This window comes from Leptonotus elevatus, chromosome 2 (assembly GCF_054856555.1).
Source record: "Leptonotus elevatus isolate MCC_2025b chromosome 2, RoL_Lele_1.0, whole genome shotgun sequence".
In the NCBI taxonomy this organism is placed as follows: domain Eukaryota; kingdom Metazoa; phylum Chordata; class Actinopteri; order Syngnathiformes; family Syngnathidae; genus Leptonotus; species Leptonotus elevatus.
In genome coordinates, this window is record NC_141240.1 from 27,183,157 (window position 1) to 27,202,607 (window position 19,451).

Below are 19,451 nucleotides of genomic sequence, written 5' to 3' on the forward strand. Positions count from 1 at the left end.
CAACTGCGTGATGATCTTCCCAATTCCACTGTGGTTCGTAGCACTGTAGGTTTTTCTTTGCTTCCACTGGCACTCTTGTCTTTCTTTGGATCCATGGCGAAAAAAATTCTCGTGGAAAAATCCAAATGCACTCTTGAGTATGGAGCACCTCCGGGAGTATTCACGATCTAACTGGAAATGAGCAGTGCATCGTCTCAACTACCGCAACGTGAGCATTCGGCATTGCTCGGCTTCGCTTGGCTACCCGTTTTCAAGGTGCGTTCGGCTTAGCTTGCTTTGCTTGGGTGTTCGAACTCCGAAAATTAGTTCAAACACTGAGACATTTTTTACTCTGATTTTTTTGGGTTGAAGTCCGATTTGTACGAGTTTCGAGACGTTCAAACTCCGAGGTTCCACTGTATTTTTGTGAGTGAAGGCAATGAAGGTTTGGAAGTTATAGTGAGAGGGATTCCCTTTGGAGATGAAGCTCAAGATGGTGTCAGAATGTGTTGACCCAGCTGAAATATTTATTGGGTGGTCCACATCCACACTGGTTTATTTTTGAACCCGGAGCTGCCAATCTGAGTGTGAGGAGCCTGAGTGGAAGTCCGCTCCCCGCCGCGGCCTCCAGAGAATGACGCACCAATGCCCGAGTGTATGTTTGCCTTTGAGACCGTGGCTGTGTGCGCGTGCAGGTCGGCGTCCATGCGTGTCGTGTGTGTTTAGTGTGTTCGCTGCGCACCACAGGGAGGCTGGCCTGGTGCACCCCGCCCTGGTGTACCCGAGTCCTTTCAAATAAGCACGCCTGTTCATGTTTGCTTTGCGAGGGCAGCCCAGCCAACACGTGCAAGAAATAAATTACGTATAGTGATGAAAACAAGTGGCGGTATGTATAATTTCCCTTTGGCTTTACATGATCATGCAATCTTTTCCAAGCTGTTTCCGGTGCTGTTATTTTTGCCAACCATGTTATGGAATGACAGGATATCCTCGACTACACCTACTTTATACTGTGGATGTTATCGCATTTCCACTTAACTTTCTCACTTACTGGCATGCACCTTTCATTGCTGTTGAATAATGTCTTCATTTACGGTTATATGTGGAAGTGAAAGTACCGTAAATGATGCAGGATGTTTTACCAGTGCACAATAATTAAATACACGGCTCACCAATTGTGTACAAACATTGACAGAGATAAGTGAATAATTCTCATCATATTTTTGGTATCACAAAAGCATGTCCGGGTTCCTTTTTGTCAGCTGCATTGCCGCTTTAATTTACCACGAATGGATTGTGTATTGGTTATTGATCGGCACAGTTCCCTGACATCGGGCTTGACACGGTATAACCGATCTGAGCACTTGCATTGCAGTCACGTTGCCATATCAGATTTTATGCACATATAATTGAGGCTTGAGTATCTATGATATTATTATTTTTTCCCGCTTGCCCTGCAATCATGCATATCAAAACTGAGCCATGTGAGAGAAATAATTGGAGTCACTTCAACAAATGTTCCCCAACCTTTATTGAGCCACATACAGTATAAAAGTCATGACCTTGTGTCAATTCACTCACAAATGTACAGACTTTATAAACAAATTGGGCTTGACTAGTAGAACAAAAGGCTGATATACTTGCAGGAAGCCATGACATATTTTGTTGTACGAATGGAAACACATGGTACCTTCTGCCATCTAGTAAAAGAGCATCTCATTGTTCTGTCACTGTACAGTATTGCTGGCAAAGATAAATTAACAAAGATGCACTATTTGTTGTAAATAAATTATTATTTTTGGACCAATCAGGTGAAAATGGATAGTTGATGAGCTCTCACAGTACATTACTGCATTACATGACATGTAGAAACAGTAGGTGGGTTTCCATCCACCTATTTTTATTCACATTTTCAAGAATTGCGAAAAAGAAACTGAATGGAAACGGCAGAAATTCGAAAAAAGGCCCAAAATTCGCTGTGCACGTGCCCTCAATTTAGTGTTTTTATTATTATTGGGAGGAAGGAAGTCCGTGACAACATAAGTGACCTTGAATGGATAAAATTTCCCACTGACAAGCTTGAAAATCTTGGAGCACAACAGTGGTTTTCCACTTATTCCAAACCCCCGATTTATCACTTGCTGTATTTGTCCCAATACTTCTATCAGTTTAACATAGTCCAGCATAGGCCCAATTCCTGTTGGGGTGCAATATACGCTGTTCTAATACTTGGACAAATAAACACGGATCTTGTAAGGACCTTAAATTGTAATTTCGATTATTCAATATATTGTTGGAGGGAACGGTAACGCTATTTTAGATTGATACACTAATAAGTAGGGGTGTGAATTGCCTAGTACCTGGCGATTCGATTCGTATCACGATTCATAGGTCACGATTCAATACCGATTAATCCCGATGCGAATCTATAAATTGATTATTGCGATTTTTTCCCCCTCAAATTTAGAATATACTCAGCAGTAAACTTGTGCATGTACACTAAGATTTGTATGAAAATGTATTTATCTAAAAATTCAGGCTTATAACTGAGCCACTGCATTTAACAAACAGCACTGAAATAAAATATTAAGGCTTAATGTTCCATTGTTTAACATTCTTCCATGCTTAATGTGTGAATCCTAACCCTAAGTAAGACGTTTTGTTGAATATTCCCATAAAAAATGGATGTTTAAAAATCGATTCGGCCACATATCGAATCGATTCGAGAATTGCGCGCTGTAATATCGCGATATATTGCCGAATCGATTTTTTCTAACACCCCTACTGATAAGGGTAAAATTGCATATAGCTGTTAAAACATTGTGAACTAATGTGGTCCTGTCTGCACCCTGAAACTCCATTTTCACAGCATTTCCCCGCCATATCGCTCTTGACAGACGGCGGCCCCAACGCATCGCGGATTGTTGTGTGGAACGTATCTACTTGCCTATTGCGGAAATCTGCGCTTTAGTCACACTCAACCTTTAAATGTGTCCATTCCTGGTTCATGCCTGCGTGTGAGATGTAAATGCCAAGGAAAAGAGCAGACAGAATGACCTATGACCAATTCTTGGACGCTCTCCTGACAGAGCAAACAAAAGCTTCCTGCCCCTTCTCTCAACCTCTTTTCCTGGTTTTGGACAGAGTGGGCGGAGCCTGCCTGACTGCGTGGGAGGAAAAGGGAATCTCATCCTTACACACGCCACCTGCACAGTCACCGCGCTTCCAATCCTACCAATCAGTTCCCTGCGACTGTTTGGGAAGCTGAAGTTGCTTTCGGGTGGCTTCCTCGTTTGGGACTTTTGTCGCTGAGTCGTTGACATCCTGTAAGTAAACATTAGCTTGTGTCCTGTTTGGCCACAGACTGGTGTGTAGACATAGGTTGTGTGTGTATGTGTGTACTTTAAAGGAGGAGGGTTCGTGTTAAAGTTAAGTGTTTTGGTTGCTAATGGTGTCGTGTGAGTAACAAACATAACCCTGCAATAAGAGAGGCGGCTGTTCCCAAGTTGGAATGCCGGTCTAAAAATATAATTGAAACATTTAGCATCTCTGCTCTATTTTAACTCCCTTTCAGCTGTGACACTTTTACGTGGTGAGCTGCTGTGCCTTAAAACGTATCTGATGTTTCAAATACCGCTCGAGGCTTTTGGTAAAGTAAACAGAAACCGGCTTTTTCAAGACTCCAGCAACTTACCTACCTTACTTTAACTTACCTAGCAAGCACAAGGCCCGAGGGGCTCGATCGGGCTCGATCTACTGTTTCTTGATGAAATATATACCAACATTGCAAATAGTCTATTTTACTTTAAATAACAATGAGATGTTGCATTTTTTGTTGCCAAACGCTTTTACAAAATAGACAGAACAATACTGTAGTTAAAAGAGTCATTGACATTTGACTTTAGTTTGTCAATTTTTTGTGTACTCTGTACATAATATGATGCTCAGCTCAAGGCCAAATATACATTTACGTTTTTGGAGCGAACAATCACCGCTCGGTTGATTTGTATGATGTTATATGGTTTCTTGGTCATAGCAACCCTCTGAGTACAACTGTAAGGACAATGAGGTCCGTGACAAAAATTGAGTTTGCCATCCAAACCGCTGCTTTCGGTCTCGTGAAGAATGAGCAGTTTGATGCAAGAGATGATAGCAATATAATAGATTGCATCAAAACCTGCTTGGCTTTGACCACAAATAGCAAAAAAAGAGAATACCCTCCCTTTTACTCATGTGGTTGGCTAGCTAGAAGTTCACTGACTTAAAACGTGTTATGATATGTGTATGTATTCATGTGTTTGTCTAGAATGTGCTCAAAGAGTGCAAGAGAGTAATTTCAGGCTTAATCCAAAGAAATTGCATTTGTAGTTGTGGCATCCGGTGTTTGCTGATTTTCTCTTTTTGTGAACATTTTGGTATCCCCACTTTATGATGGTTGACGTTTTAGGACTGACTGAATGTATTAATCCAATCATGGGGAATTTCACGTTTTACAGCAACAATGTGTAATATGTAAAAAAAAATTCCCCATGTCCAGCTTTAGAACAGCAGGCAATGAGGCAGGGCTAAATAAGAGCAACAGTGAGTTAACATTATATGAATAAATAAATACTGTTAATCTGTATATAGATGTGAATGTGAACAATTGTACACGTATACACCCTAAAACAAATTGGTCAAATTGCCCCCCCCCCAAAAGGTTACATTTGACCAATCTAGCTGGTAGTTATGTGTCCGACGGATCCTTTGGTTAAAACAACCACTCTAGAATGGTAGGTGTGTTCAACCAACATATATTGGTGATTGGGCCAACCGATACAAATGGGTCATTCTGACCAAGAAATTGGTTAATCTGTGTTTAAGGTTGATTGTCACACCCACCTAAGTGGGGCAAAATTCATTTTCCGCATTTGACCCATCCCCTAAGGGAGCGGTGAGCAGCAGCAGCAGGGGCCGCGCTTGGGAATCATGTGATCGAACCCCCACAATTCCAACCCTTAATGCTGAGTATCAAGCAGGGAGGCAAATGGATCCCATTTTTATAGTCTTTGGTCTGACCCGGCCAGGGATCGAACCCACAACCTCACAGTCTCAGGGGAGATACCACTAGGTCACTGAGCTGATCACGCCGAGTTTCCATTTTTAAACACTATATTTATATATTGTATCGTAATCACTTATAATAATTAATAAATACATTAAGAATACAATAAATTGATACAATAAATATTTTTCCAAGTGTTCTATCAAGACTTACTTTCCACTGTAACCAATTTCATTGGTTGTTTGGCTAACCCCCAAAAAATAGTATGCCTGTAACCACCCGGAATGGTCAATGGCTATAAATCTATTGGTTAATCAAGCCAATATGAGCTTGACCTACTAGATTGGTCGTTTTTTTTTTAACCAATCCATTTTTAGAGTGTATTAGTACTATGATTGCATGTAGCAGGCAATCAATGTACAAGCTGTTGGGAATAAAATAAACAACAGTGGTGTTAATTATATATTTTGTAAAGTCTCAACTTGTGAGGAAGCACGATATCTCTTCTTTTGTGAACCAACAATTTTCATCCGGTTTGGCCAACATGCGCTAATGTCTGATGTTACCTTTGCCGTTTTCTTCAGCCACCTGCTCCGTTTTGATACCTCCTTTGTCAAAACCCTCCCCCCTGACAAGCGCTGAAAAATGGGTGCGCTCCGAGGCAGGCGTGCAACAAAAATGAGATCAGACCTGCAACCCCTGGGTGTAATTGTGCGTGGCTGTGTAATATTTCTTGGGGACACATACGGTGGTTGTGTGGAAAGGAGGGGGTTAAGAGGACAGTGGTGGATAGAGGTGATAAGGCCGGCCGGGACGGGGGGAGGGGGGGGGGCATATAAAGATGTAATAACGGACTCGTCATGGTTCACTCGTTCTTGCAGTTGACTAAACCCTTGTGCGAAATAGTTGCATAACTGTGTAGTCCAGACACTGCACAGTCATGCATGTGGGATCGTGGGTGATGTTCTCCACCCAGCCACACACGGATTGAGCCGATATCTTCAAATGCAGGTTGAATACTGTTAAGTCTCCCGCTCTGTCTTCATTAGCTCTGCTGGCAGATCCCTAAATCCGCCCTGAGAGGGAGTGGCTGATAACCTTTTGAACTCTCCCTTCAAGCTCTTTGTCAACTTCAAACCGGAAGCTGTGCCGTCTCCGGCGCTGCGTGCTCATCAGCTAATCAACTTAGCCTGTGAGTCAGCCAGCTAACGCGTTGTCATAAACTCCAAAGTCATGTAACGTTGCATGCGTCACATTAAAAGTTCAGCATCTGTCTAAACAAGCAGATAAGCTTCTGACTCAATCCAGCGCGGGGGTCCTCAATTTCGGACGGGCTCATTGGCCAACACCTGACATTTTGAGGTTACAAGCATGTGGTGTAAGAATTTGTCATCACGTTGCACAACAATGCGTGTTCAAATTCAATTCAAAGTGCCAAGTCGCACATTGAGGTCGTAAATGTAGGTCAGCACTTGTGATGGTGTTTTGGCCAGCAGAGAAGAGTTTGCTGGCTCTTGGCGCCACCAGTATTACCAGAGCACACCGACAACATCACATGCATACTATTACAGACATTACCTGCTGTTTTCCTGGACCTTGAAAGGTGAACTTTCTTTCCAGACTTGCTTTTAAACAGGTCCTCATTTCTTCCCACAATTTTCCACTGTCGAAAAATGGCTGTTCTTTAACTCAAGTTCTGTTGTTTTTGTGTACAATCTGTGGGCAATGTCCATCGAGATCACGGCCGCTGTGATACGACAGGACATCCTGCGTCACAGAACGCACACACGTGCACGTGAATGCACTTTGTTCATGTCTGGCAATGTTTATCTGGCATGGATGAATGGGGTTTCACCAAGTCACCTCCTTTTGCGATCGGCCGATTCAAAGTCCCGATCCGATACCTTTTTATTAAGGAGAATTATTATTATTATTATTATTATTATTTTAAACAAAACTACCCCAACACCTTTTATATGGTGAGTAGACAGTGGTTAAACTAAGTAAACCATTTAAACCCCCCTTTTTTGGCACATCTATGAGTTACTCAAAGGGTTACCAGTATATACATTTTTCACAAGAGCTTTATTTTTGATAACCTACTGTAGCCATTATAAAACAAGCTACTTAACACAAATTGATGGGCTAACCTAGTGTTGTTTTATTGAGGAAGAAAAAATACTGTATATATGTGTGTGTGAAACAAGTCAACTTCACAACAAATAAAAGGCTGCATTTGAAGAGCAAGCAAACAAAATGTATTTCATCTTACCATATCATGGCTTTGGAGCTGGACTCGCACCAGTTTAGACTGCCGGGCCGGGCGGGATTTGGCCGTCCCACTAGGACGTCCGACCCTTCGGACTCGCGCTAGGCTAGGCTAGGCACCGGGCTCGCTTCAAAGGGCGTCCGGACTCCATGTACTCCAGAGTCGCCGTTGCCGGCGCAGGCACCGCAGCTGGATTCGCGGGTAAGCAACGAAGTGCGCCCGCAGCTGGACCCGCCGGGGATAGCACAAAGCAAGTCCAAGTCGCCAGTGTCTAATGGCGGCGGGGCTGCTTGACTGCACGTCAATGAAGTGCAGCGGGGAAGCAACGCATCTACTATATATTCTTTCCGCCACACAAAATGCTCACATTGCACACAGTGCAAGTCGCACCGTCTCCACTTTCCACATTAAACATGATAATAACGTATTATCATCGACTTCCAAATACCTCGGCGGCATTTCCTTGTTTAGCCCCGCCGCTCCTTGGCATTAATAGTGTCACTGTAGTAAAGTGACGCCATGCCGCACGCACTGTGTGGAAAAATGAAGTGTCACTCTGTGCTACCGCCCAACTCCAGATTGAATAAAAAGTTATAAAAAATAACCTCATATATTTTTCCAAGTCCTGATCGGGAGACAACGTCCGATTCCAATCGAGTCAGCAACCACGCGATCGGGCCCGATTTCCGATCACCTGATTGGATCGGGACATCCCTAATTTGTGTCCTCTGTTGAGCTTCAACTGGTGGAAGATAGCCTCGCGCCCTTCTGCAAAGTATGTTGATAAACATGTGCAGTCATTTTTTCCATTGATGATAGCAAGCTGTCCAGGTCCTGAGTCAGCAAAGCACACCCAGCCATAAAAATGATACTCCAACATGCTTCACAGTTGGGATAAACAATTCAACTTTCAACTCAGCTTTCATCTGTCCACAGATTATTTTCCCAATAATGCTCTGCAGCATCCAAGTGTTTTGTTTTATTTTTGTAAAACTTCAAATGTGCAGCCATGTTTTTTTTTTTTATAGAGACAGCTTCCTCCTTGGTGTTCTCCCATGAACCCCATTTTTGTTTAATGTTTTACTTATGGTAAATTTGTCAACAGAGATGTTGGCATGTGCCAGTAATTTCTGTAAGGCTTCAGCTGCCACTCCAGGTATCTTTTGTTACCTCATTATGCATCGTGTGCTCTTGCAGCCATCTTGCGGCAAATTCCTTTGAAGATACATTTTATGAAGAAATATAAGAAACTCAAAAGTCTTTGAATACTTTTTCCTTCCGCCGTACTTCTTGAGCCACTCTGAAACTAAAGTGTGAGAAATTTTGAAGTGGCAAATTGTTTCCAGGTCCAGGTTAGCCAAAATCAGCTGTGCCCATCATGAATTCCCCACACTGTCTATATCTGGTCATACATATTTGTAAGTCGTAGTCTTACATTTGAATACGTATCATTGGAAAAAAATGTTTTAAAGATGGTGTGGTTCATAATAATTGCATGACCGTGGAGTCGCACAAGTTTCCATGATGAAATGTCATTCCTCGGTCTGTGGCTGTGGTGGGTTCCTGCGGCGCGTTTGTCTTTTTTGGAGGCGTCGTCTGTTGTGACTGCAGAGGCAAACATGGACTAGCAGACAAGCGGAGATTTTGTTTTCTTGGTTATCCGTAACTCAGTCGAGTTCCCACTCACACTCAGGGACTTTTAGACCTGTTGTGCTTTGGGGAGTTCAATTGTTGTTTGGGGATTCAAACTTTTTACAGCATGTGAAAGTCGCACCAAGAGTAAGGTAAAATACTTGTGGCCTGACAACTCTTGCCGGAGCCCTTCTTGGCTTTGCCCAACTTCACCCACCCTAAAACAGCAGACTGCCCCTATTCAAAGGATTGAGAGGGTGAACGTTGCTTTTGCACACTCATTTTCCATTTAGCTGCCCGACCTGGAACGACGAGCCGTTGAATGAGAATAGCTGCTTTTGTTACGACAATATTTGCATGTTGATGACTTCTCTAGGTAGGCAGATGTATGTATGTATGTAAATGTTTTACTGGTTTATTTTCTTCCCCTCGTCAGAGGCACACCATTTTTTTTTTGCTATTTGTTTACTTGCCAACTGCATTTTGGACACAAAATGTGAAATAATAACAAGAACTCATGAGTTGTTAACAGTTTTCAAGCAAAGGGGTTGTATTTATACTGCACTACTATAGCATTCAGTTGAAACACATACATGTAAAAAATAATAATTTTGAAATTCAAAAGAGACTTTTGGATAAGCGAATACAAGCAGTTGGTGCGTGTTGTTTCTTTACAAAGGAATGTCACTACTGCCATTTTCAGTTATTTTTACACGTACATGTTAATAGGGATTGTTTTAACACCACATATCTGCCAAGCACTTTTACTCACTGCTGGCCAGCTTTTTATTGGCAGCCTCAGTTGATTTGTTTACAAGAGTAAGTGCAAGGAAGCCTGTCGTAGCATTGATGGGGACTTTTAATGACGAGGCACAACACAGGCTTTTTAAAACCCACTGACTTACAACCTGTGCCAAAGAATTTGCATCATCTCCGCGACCAGTGACAAACACCCGGAAAATATGCACCATTCTTACAAAGTAAGAAAAGTTTTTCTTTTGGGACATGAAAAGATGCTAAATGTGGTCCGCATAAGGTTCTTTTTTTAAGGTTAATGACAAGGTTGTAGCGTACTAAACCGTAGGTGACTGCGGCTTCAATGACCGCACGTTTGTCTGGTTGAGTCCTTCTCCAGAGTGAATTTCTATGAACTGAGTCATATCCTAATAACGTGTAGATTTCCCGTCTCAATTTTAACACTACTATGTAAGATACAGGACCAGTGAAGGTTTCTAATTTATGCTTTGTGTTTTTACAGATATTGCAGCCTAATTTATTTACCATGAGAATGTAAACGTTAAAATTCAACACACCACAAGCGGGTTAACTAGTGCCAAAGGTCATTCTTTGTTACCACTCAACCAATCAGACTTGAGGGTTCCAAGTTAAATGACCCCAAAGTTCTGAATCTGACTGAAATATTTGTAACACTTTGCCTCTCAACGTCAGCCAAACTACTGTCTCTAAAGGCATAGATGCACCAATCCGACGACGTCGGGAGTCAAGACAGCGTTGGGCCGATGGCATGCAACGTCTGATCTGTGTATAAATTATTGTCGTAAAGTCGAATTGAGTTGGAATACGTAGGGGAGGGGGCTTTTCCAGCAAATTTGACATGTTGTATCGGCGTCGGGGGCATTTGATCACTGTGATTGGCAAGAAGAGCAAGTGACAACGCGGATTAACAGTACTCAACTAAACTCAACTTTGTTTTCTTAGGACAGCACACGTCAGTATTAAAGTCCCCCATAAAGAGAATATAATCATATTTCAGCATGATTTTGGCAAAAAGATTTGCAAAGTCGTTTAAAAAGTCCTTATTGTATTTTGGAGGTCAGTAAATACAATAGCACAGTGACAGTTTGGCCGACTTCAAAGAACGTGGCTTCAAAGCTGTGATCGATGTGGTAAATAGACATCGTTTACATTTAAATTAGTTTTTTGTTTTTTAAATAATCGCCATTCCTCCACCTCGTAGCGTCCAAGTAAGCACAGCCAGGCGGTATAGTAATTGAATCATAGCGGTGGACTCACCAGCGACAGTCCAGGTCTTTGTCAGGCAGAGGAAATCCAAGTTATTGGAAAGGAAAAACTCCCTCAAAATAAACAATTTGTCAATGGCCGCGCATTTAACAGCGTGTTCCTTGTGGGAGCAGCAGGGGGTGCATGGCCTTTCCATCCGGCTGTCTCGAGGAAGCTCCTTCAGAAGTTGGAGGTCGGCACCACGTCCAAAACGCGGAGGGCAGCATGGCCGAAGCTTTTCGGGTGAACCGACAATCGGTAGCAGCCAAGGAGTCGACAGGGTCCAGGATACGCCACAACGGAGTGCATTCATGTGTTCGGGAACGAGAAGAGTACAAAGCTTGTTCCAGCACCTGTTTTTGCCTCACCAGCTGGCCGCCGTTTACCCCGGCGCCGCTGCCAACATCGGTATGAGTTGTTTACATTTTTATATCCCGCCCCCGTAAAGAGGTTGCCAGTTGCCTTTAGGAATAATGACTACCACCGCCGATGGGACAGACGGGAATTACTTCTCGCGCATGCTCTGAAGTTACGTAATAGTCGGTGCGGTGTGTATTTACGTCATTTTTCTACGCGACGTGGCGATGCCTGCGCCGACGCGTCGGTCACATTTGGCCGACGTCGGATTGGTGTATCTAGGCCTTAACAGATCTCATAATAGGAAGACCCAAGAGTGATGTCACGAAAGTTCCAGGTCAATCAAGATTTGCAAACATCATAAAGCACAGTTCTCCACAAAGGCGGCATCATAAAGAGTAGAGACAACATTGTTCCTCAACCCCACATCGAGCCTCTTCTTGTAGGACCTTTACCGGAATCTTCCATTCGGCTGCCGTTTGCTGTCACACCAGCCAGCTGTTACCTGAGGCTAAAGCTAGCTAGCTAAACGAACATGGGGTCTTAAAGGACCAGAGCGTTTTGGTGGCGTCTTCGTGCCAGAAAGGGTGAAAAGATAAGGTTCCATGTTTATTGACTCAAGTTACATAATAAACTTGGCCGTTTGATCTCGTTTCCTCCTGAGCAGATGGAGTGCGTCTAAGCCCTTTGATTGGCCCAGCTGTAATGCCGGCATCTCCTCTGTGTGCCTACCAATTAGCGTTTAGTTCTTTTGCAACTGAATGTTTGCGCACTTGAGAATCCTGCTCCTTGAGAAATAGTTGAGATGATTCCGTTTCAAGATTAAATTATTCAAATCCTCCTTGGCTTCAGGCTTCACGCAAATCTGCCTGTATGTCTGCGTGTGCGTGCAGGCAAGCGTTCTGTCAAGCTTGCTGTTGCTCTTTCTGCTGCTGCTGATCTGACTTTGAGCTGATGAGGTGCGAGAGCTAGGGGAGAAAACGGTCACGTGTTGAGCTATAAGAAAGACAAATTAAAAAATGTGTGGATTGAGACGGACGGGAAGGAGGGAGGAAAAAAAATGCTGATTTCACTGAGTTGATTGATGTAAAAAGTGATGTTGAGTTTTGCAAAACAGAGTAGGCAGAAACTTTTACGACTCTTGGTAGTTGCCTGCTGAAAAGTAGCTAGATTACAGTCTGTTTACAACCGAACAAAAATAATGACACAATCCTCTGTAGAAAAGGAACTATTATGCACACGTTTTTAATGCTAGTCGTTGTTCATAAAAGGCCATTTGCAGCTGTTTTGCCCGTTGACCCCCCCCCCCCCCCCCCCCAAACCACATACACACACTTTCTCCCATTCAAAGAATTTTCATTTGAATGAAATCCCTCCCTCGGTGCTCTGTTGTTCTCACATGGGGGGAGGGGTCTGATTGGTCAGGATGACTTCTGAGGTAAACCAATGAATGCGCGATTCCCGCCTCTAACTCCGCCCCGTGTGACACTGAGGTCCAAGGCCTGCCGTATGATTGGAGGGCTGTAGTAGCCAGACGTGGTATTAAGTGCCATGATGTCTGCTCCACTTCAGTACTGAGGAGAGTCCCGACTGGCTGCCAGAGTGTGTGAAAGGGAGAGTGTGTGTATGTGTGTGTGCGTGCGTGCCTTTCTCAGCGAGAGGAATAGACTTCCATAGGCATTTGATTTGGACTTTTCTTCCACTTATCAGGAATGGAGTTTGTCTCGGGTCACATCTGGACACGTTGACTTGGGGATTTTGTTGTTCGCCGGCTGATCCACCTCAGCTGATCTCTGCTTGAAGAGTCTGACCAGTGACCCCGATAGACGGCTTAACCCTCCATTTGGGTCGCCGCCAAGCCCGTCAGCGGTGTCCTTGCCGGGCCCAATGTGGAATTTGACCCCGACCCTGTCCTCGGAGAAGCCGTTTACTGAGGCCGGACTTGGGGGGGAAGAAGGGGAGAAGTGAAAGAGGGGTGAGAACATCAGCATAGAGAGCGGTAAGCATGTTAAATGGGCTTGGAGGGGGGAGGGGGAGGGTTGCAAGGGAAGACAAAAGTACAAAAGAGTGATTTTCAAGCTGCGAGAGGACATGTGGGAGCTTCATTGTCCATTAATGCCTCACTTTTGTCTGTCGCGACAAGAATCTTTAACCAACAGCACGGCAGACAAGTGGTTAGCACGTCTGATTTGCAGTTGTGAGGTTCGGGGTTCGAATGTCTGCTCCTGTGTGGACTTGGCATTTTCTCTGCGTGCTTGCAATTACGCTGTCCAGCATTCCAAAAACATGCTGTTGCTGTTGCATTTTGGGTAAATTGACTTGATTTTCAAATTGTCCATCTGCGTGATTGTTTACTTGTCCATGTGTGCCTCTCGGCTGGGGAGGAGACAAGTTTTATGAGACTGAGGGCTAGAAATTGGAGCACTGCAGACAACCCTTGTGGTCATTGATGTCACTGGCGGGTCAGAACCTTTCTCAGCTGACTTTGGGTCCGAGGCGAGATGCACATTGGACTAGTTTCCAGATAATCAATAAAAGACAATTATTCATGCTGAATCACATCAGTGGCCATTTTTTTGTCTCCAATAAACCTAACAAGCATGTTTTGGGGATGAACTGTTTGAGGAAGACTGAGCACCTGGCTTAAGCCAGGATTTGAACCCTGAACGTCAAAACTGTGACCATTCTGCTCTGATATTCAAATTCAGAAAGCTTGTGACTAAAGCCAAGTCTTCTTGCTGTCTCTCAGCTCCGCCAGCATGCCAGTGGAGACCCTGCGGCCGTCCGACGGTCGCCTGGTCGGGGCTCCCTTCACCTCCGCCATGTCCTTCAGGATACTCACCAAGGGGCCTGACTACTTTCGGCGCCAGGCCGAGCCGGCTAGCCGCAAGCTGAGCGCCGTGGAGCGTCTGGAGGCGGACAAGGCCAAGTACGTCAAGAGCCAGCAGGTGGCGCTGACGCGGCAGGCGCCGGTCAAGCCGCCCATCATCCGCAAACCCCTCGTGCCCCCGGCCATGATTCTGCAGTGCCACATGGGCACCCCCCCTGCCCGGAAAAGTCCACGCTGTCCCGCTAACGTGGTGGTGAGAGATGGTCCGGGAGGGAGACGAGGCCCGCCTCTCAATTTGGATATTTTGAACAACCTCATCAACGACGTGTGCGACGGCCCACTGCCCTCCTCCCAATCGTCGTCCTCCACCTCCCCCTCGTCCTCGTCTCCTTCCTCGGGCACGAAGAGCATCGGCAGCAGCTTGTCAGTGGAGCACGAGAAGAGCAGCCGACTGCTCAACAACCTAAAACCGCGCAGCGTCGCCACCTCCTCGTCCACCTCTTCCTGCACGTCCTCCCCACTCAACCCCAGCCATCGTCCTCCCCCTGTCCCGTCACGGACGCCCCGCATTTTCGTCCCGTCGGCCTACGTCTCTCCTAATGCCGTCACGGTACGCAGGGTGGACGTTCGGCCCCATGCAGAAATTAGGAAGCCCCAGCGGCCCTTACTCAGGCCCAGACAAACTGCCCAAGGTCAAGTAGCACACCCACAAGTCCCCCCGCCACCTCCGCCGGGCCCCCAGAACCCGCCTCCATCCCAATCCAACACCACCAAACGAACCACGCCCTCGCCCCCTTCATACCTGCCGCCCAGCCCCATGCTGGTCCGCGCGGGTATGATCCCGCCCGCGTCCCCCGCCTTCACCCGCCTGTCCAACGCCAGCTCCAAGGGCTCAGCTCGTAAGCACCCGGCGTTGCACCGCTCCAAGTCGGACCTGAGCGACCGCTATTCCCGCGCCACGGCCGACCTGGAGCGCTTCTTCAACTACTGCGGGCTGGATCCCGACGAGGTGGAGGGCATGGGCGGAGTGGAGCGCTTCACCAGGGCCAACTCGGACATTGTGTCCATCTCCAAGCTCCGCAGCGTCAGCACGCCCAGCTCGGAGTGCGGGGACGAGGCCGACAGAGGGCGGGAGGACTACGAGGACGGGGATGGGCCCGCCGCAGCCAACGAGCGCGTTCCGTACGGCATCTCCGTCATCGAGAGGAACGCCCGAGTCATCAAGTGGCTCTACGGCATCCGACACGCACGAGACACTAACAGCGCTGTTTCGAACGTGTAGAATAAAACGCCACTTTTTTGTTGTTGTATTTATATGAAGAAGTGAAGTCAGTCTTTTCATCTTTTGTGGCCTTACGTCCGACTTTTTCATCTTTTTCCGATGGAGACTGGCATTTCACATTTGGAGACTTTTGAGGAACTTGCAACTTGCTCTGCAAGTCCACTTCCCCCCCTTTTTAACTTGAACAATGTTACGTTGTATCTGAAAGCAATAATAGCCTGACGAGGATGTTTCCTCATGCAAAGGCACGGACGGTACTGTTCTTCGTGTGAATCTGCGTGTGAGTGTAGCGGAAAGAACCTCGCTAATGCTGTGAAAGTCACAAAAAAAGCTTCCATGAACATGTTTTGTATTTTTCAAAATCACCTTTGGCTGCAAGACTCTTACTGTACTCGTTTGTGTTGGCATGCAAGTGTAATGTGTATGTACATTTGGCACTTTATGTCAACAAAGAACACATGTACTCACATGTACTTTTTTTTACACATTTTCTAGGCAGTTAGCATCAATATGCTAGCAGCTTATATTTGTGTGTGTTTCAGATCTGACACACACACACACACACACACACTCATTTTTGGGATTAGGCTGCCGGATAAATCGTGTTTACCTCACATGTCCCAGCACAGACCTGCTAAAATGAAAAACAAGTAGCACGAGAAAGATTTTCCCTTTCGCACACAAGGGTTCGATTAGGGGTGGGCGTCATAACGCCCGCGAGAGCTTTTTATGCAGCATGTCATGCAATTAAAATAAATAAATCAATCAAAACCTCAGAGGAACTGTTGTAATAATCCCCAGATCACTTAATCCGCAAATGTTCATAATACAATAATATACAAAAATCTAATCGTTTTTTTGTTTTTCATAATGCCTCAGAGGACTTGAGCCCACCCCTGTTAACTTTATACTAAAGAGTTCGCTCTAGGATTTAAAACGTGTCTCAGGAAACAAAATATTAGGCATACTAACACAAATGGACCAATATTTATTTGGAAAATGTAACTTAATGTATTTTATTCAACACGTGTAAAGAATTCAATCTGAAGTGCAATCTTACTCATATTCACCACCACAATTGTGCGGGACTAAATAAGAGTACACAGACGAACAAAAAAAGTGGAGCAATGTGTGCAAGAATGATGAAAATGTCAATGAGGGGGGGCGTCTACATAATCTTACCTTTTTTTTTCAGGACATTCCCCCTCTAAACTGTATGTCACACGGGTGTGACAGTAGCCCAGAAATACGGATGCCCAAAGAGGTCCGAAACGCTTTAAAATGGTGTCTTTGAAACTCATTAAAACATAATTCAAGAACACTCACGTTGTTTGTATTGACCTTTTTTATTCAAACTAATTCTCTCTCTGGGTTCAAACCTCAGCTCTGCCCTCTCTGAGTGGTTTGCATGTTCTCACTGCACCTCTGTGGGTTGTCTGAGTCCACTCGGTCCCCGACTGTACCAGACACCAGCCAACAACCTCCAGTAAGGGGCCTTACGCGGGGGTTTCCGCACATGTTGTGGTTGAAATGTCTAAAGCAGTGCTATTTTGTCATTGATATGGGCCACTGACCTCTGTCTCTCGGGGCCCTCTTCAGCTCGGGGCCCCATTACTAGCCGTGTTGCAGCATCTCTGAGTAGGAATCATTTGCTCCCATAAGAAAACGTATTAACTGCATGGGTAATGTTTTAAGCAACATATTTAACACGAGTGTGAAACTGACAATATGAAAACTAGTGATGGGAAAATGAAGCTTCATGAAGCACTTGTGATATTTTTTGACTCCTCTAGATGGCACTCTTGGTTGAAAGATGCAGTGGAAATGTAATCAATTTCCTTTGCACTAGCCTTTATATTTAAACCAAGAGCACCATCGAGGGGAGTCAAAAAATATCACAAGTGCTTCATGAAGCTTCATTTTCCCATCACTAATGAAAACCCAATAAAACAACATGGTCAACCCTCAATTTTTTTCTTACAATATGTAGCATTGCAGCCTACCCTACTAGTCTAATGTTGCGTTTGTGGAATATGAATTAAGTAACAACCCGTTTTTATCCATCTGCAGGGGCGGCCATTTTGTCATTTTCTGTCGACTGGAAATGACATCACAGTTGCTGATGGCTCAGGTAACGACCAATCACGGTTCACCTGTTTTTTGAGTTGAGTCAGGTGACATTAGCAAGCTGAGCTGTGGTTGGTCGTTACCTGACCTCTGAGCAACTGTGATGTCGTTTTTAGTCAACAGCAAGTGGCAAAATGGCCGCCGCAGAGTTGGATAAAACAGCTGGATTTTGCTATTTAATTCATCTTCCACCACCGCAACATTAATCAGAATACTACGTTTGGATTAATAAATGAAGAACATATTATAGAACGTTTTTGGGGTTGACTTCCCCTTTGACAGCTGACGAAGTTCATGGTGAGCCTCAAGGCAAAAACACTCAAGTTTTTTCTCTTGTTTACAAATACAAATGTATTCAGTGTTGGGTCATGGGGTCCGAAAGAACCTTACACTTTTGGTATGTGTGTGCATAGTTTTCCTCATATGACAATCACACGCGCTTCCCAGTAAGATGGAATTGTCCTCACCAGCTTCATCAGTGTTCCGAAGAGCTTGTCGAAAGTCCCCACTCCCTTCCCACCATGACATCACATGGCACACGTGATCCCAACGTGTGGTTTTGATCTACAGCCTTCATGACATGCTAGGTCTGATCATGTGGCTGCTGCGGGGCGCCATGATTCCGTCTGCAGTCTCACGTTGGGCATTGGGACAGATTTTTTCCCTCTCCTATTATATCCTCCAAGGGGGTAATCTTTCTTTTTGTTCATGTGTGGCAGGAAGGTAGCGATTAAAGTCTTAAACAAATGTTTTTTGTCAAAATGGAATAGCGCGATCAACGTATCTAGTTTTCTAGTAATTTTCAACCGTCATAAAACCTACGATTTGTTTCTGTTAACATCAACGAGTCTTCAGTCAACTTACAATTTGGTAAACATTTTAGACAATTTTGCGTCTTCATTGATCTGAACATACTTGAAGTTGTTTTTGTTAACCAATGACAATTGAGTCCAACCTAACTTGATTTTGTAAGCATAAAGAAAAATATGAGTTCATTGAACGTATGTTTTAGTTAACATTGAAGCCAATTTTCAATATTTATTTAACTTAATGCACTTGTTTTTGAAAACAATAAAGACCAATTTGAGCCTTCAGCGAACCTAAATACACATTTTTTATTAACCAAACTAATTTAGTTTTAAATTGACTTTTGTATTTTCTTTATTACTAATGACCATTTCCACTTAATTTTCTGAACCGCTTAGTTGTCTAAATTATAGTATGTTTTCATAAACTTGATTTATGTCAATTCAGCTGAAGTTATAGCGCACAACAGACAATTTTGAGTGAACCTAACCTAACTTTTTACATAAACACCAAATAATTTTTTTTATTAACCTATAATACTTTTCTTTTTTTTTTAACTCATTCACTGCCATTGACGGCTATAAACGTAAAAAATTTGTTTGAACTATTTCTATTAGTTTAAAATCCCCCCCCCCATTTTTGTTAACAAGAGTATGAAAACCTTGCATTTTTTTATTGTACATTTAGAGCAGATGTACAATTTGTGATTAATTGTGAGTTAACTAGTGAAGTCATGCGATTAATTACAATTAAAAAAAATTATCGCCTCTTGCCTCTAATTTTTAATAATCTTTTTTTTATTATGAATTTATGGCAGTGAATGAGTTCAAGATCATTTCGAGTCTTCATTTAACATGGAGAGATTTTTTTTCTTAAATGCCTAACATGCAAATAACCTAACTTCTAGTTTTTGCATACAATGATGAATGAAGACAATCCTGAGACTCATTAAACAAAAATGTATGTTTGTAAAGCTCAACGACAACTGAGTCTTCATTGACCCGAACATACATTTTGCTGATATCGAAGACAATTTCAGTTATTCTGGTAGCATTATTTATTCACAAGGCAAATTGAAAAATATATATTAAAAAACAGGATT

General features: G+C 43.9%; 1 protein-coding gene across 3 annotated transcripts in view; it reads left to right on the forward strand.

Moving 5' to 3' along the window:
• The window catches only part of LOC147179428 (protein FAM110A), a 43,760-nt gene extending 27,024 nt beyond the window's left edge, over positions 1-16,736 (forward strand). The window contains exons 1-2 of one of the 3 annotated variants that reach the window (XM_086070287.1): positions 3,132-3,305; positions 14,053-16,736. In XM_086070287.1, coding sequence (XP_085926413.1) covers positions 14,063-15,415 — 1,353 coding nt within the window. In that variant the 5' untranslated portion in view covers positions 3,132-3,305; positions 14,053-14,062 and the 3' untranslated portion in view covers positions 15,416-16,736. Of the gene's footprint in view, positions 1-3,131; positions 3,306-12,637; positions 13,303-14,052 lie in introns of those variants that run through there. The other 2 variants (XM_086070286.1, XM_086070285.1) reach the window with 2 other exon arrangements.
• Positions 16,737-19,451: the final 2,715 nt, after the last annotated feature.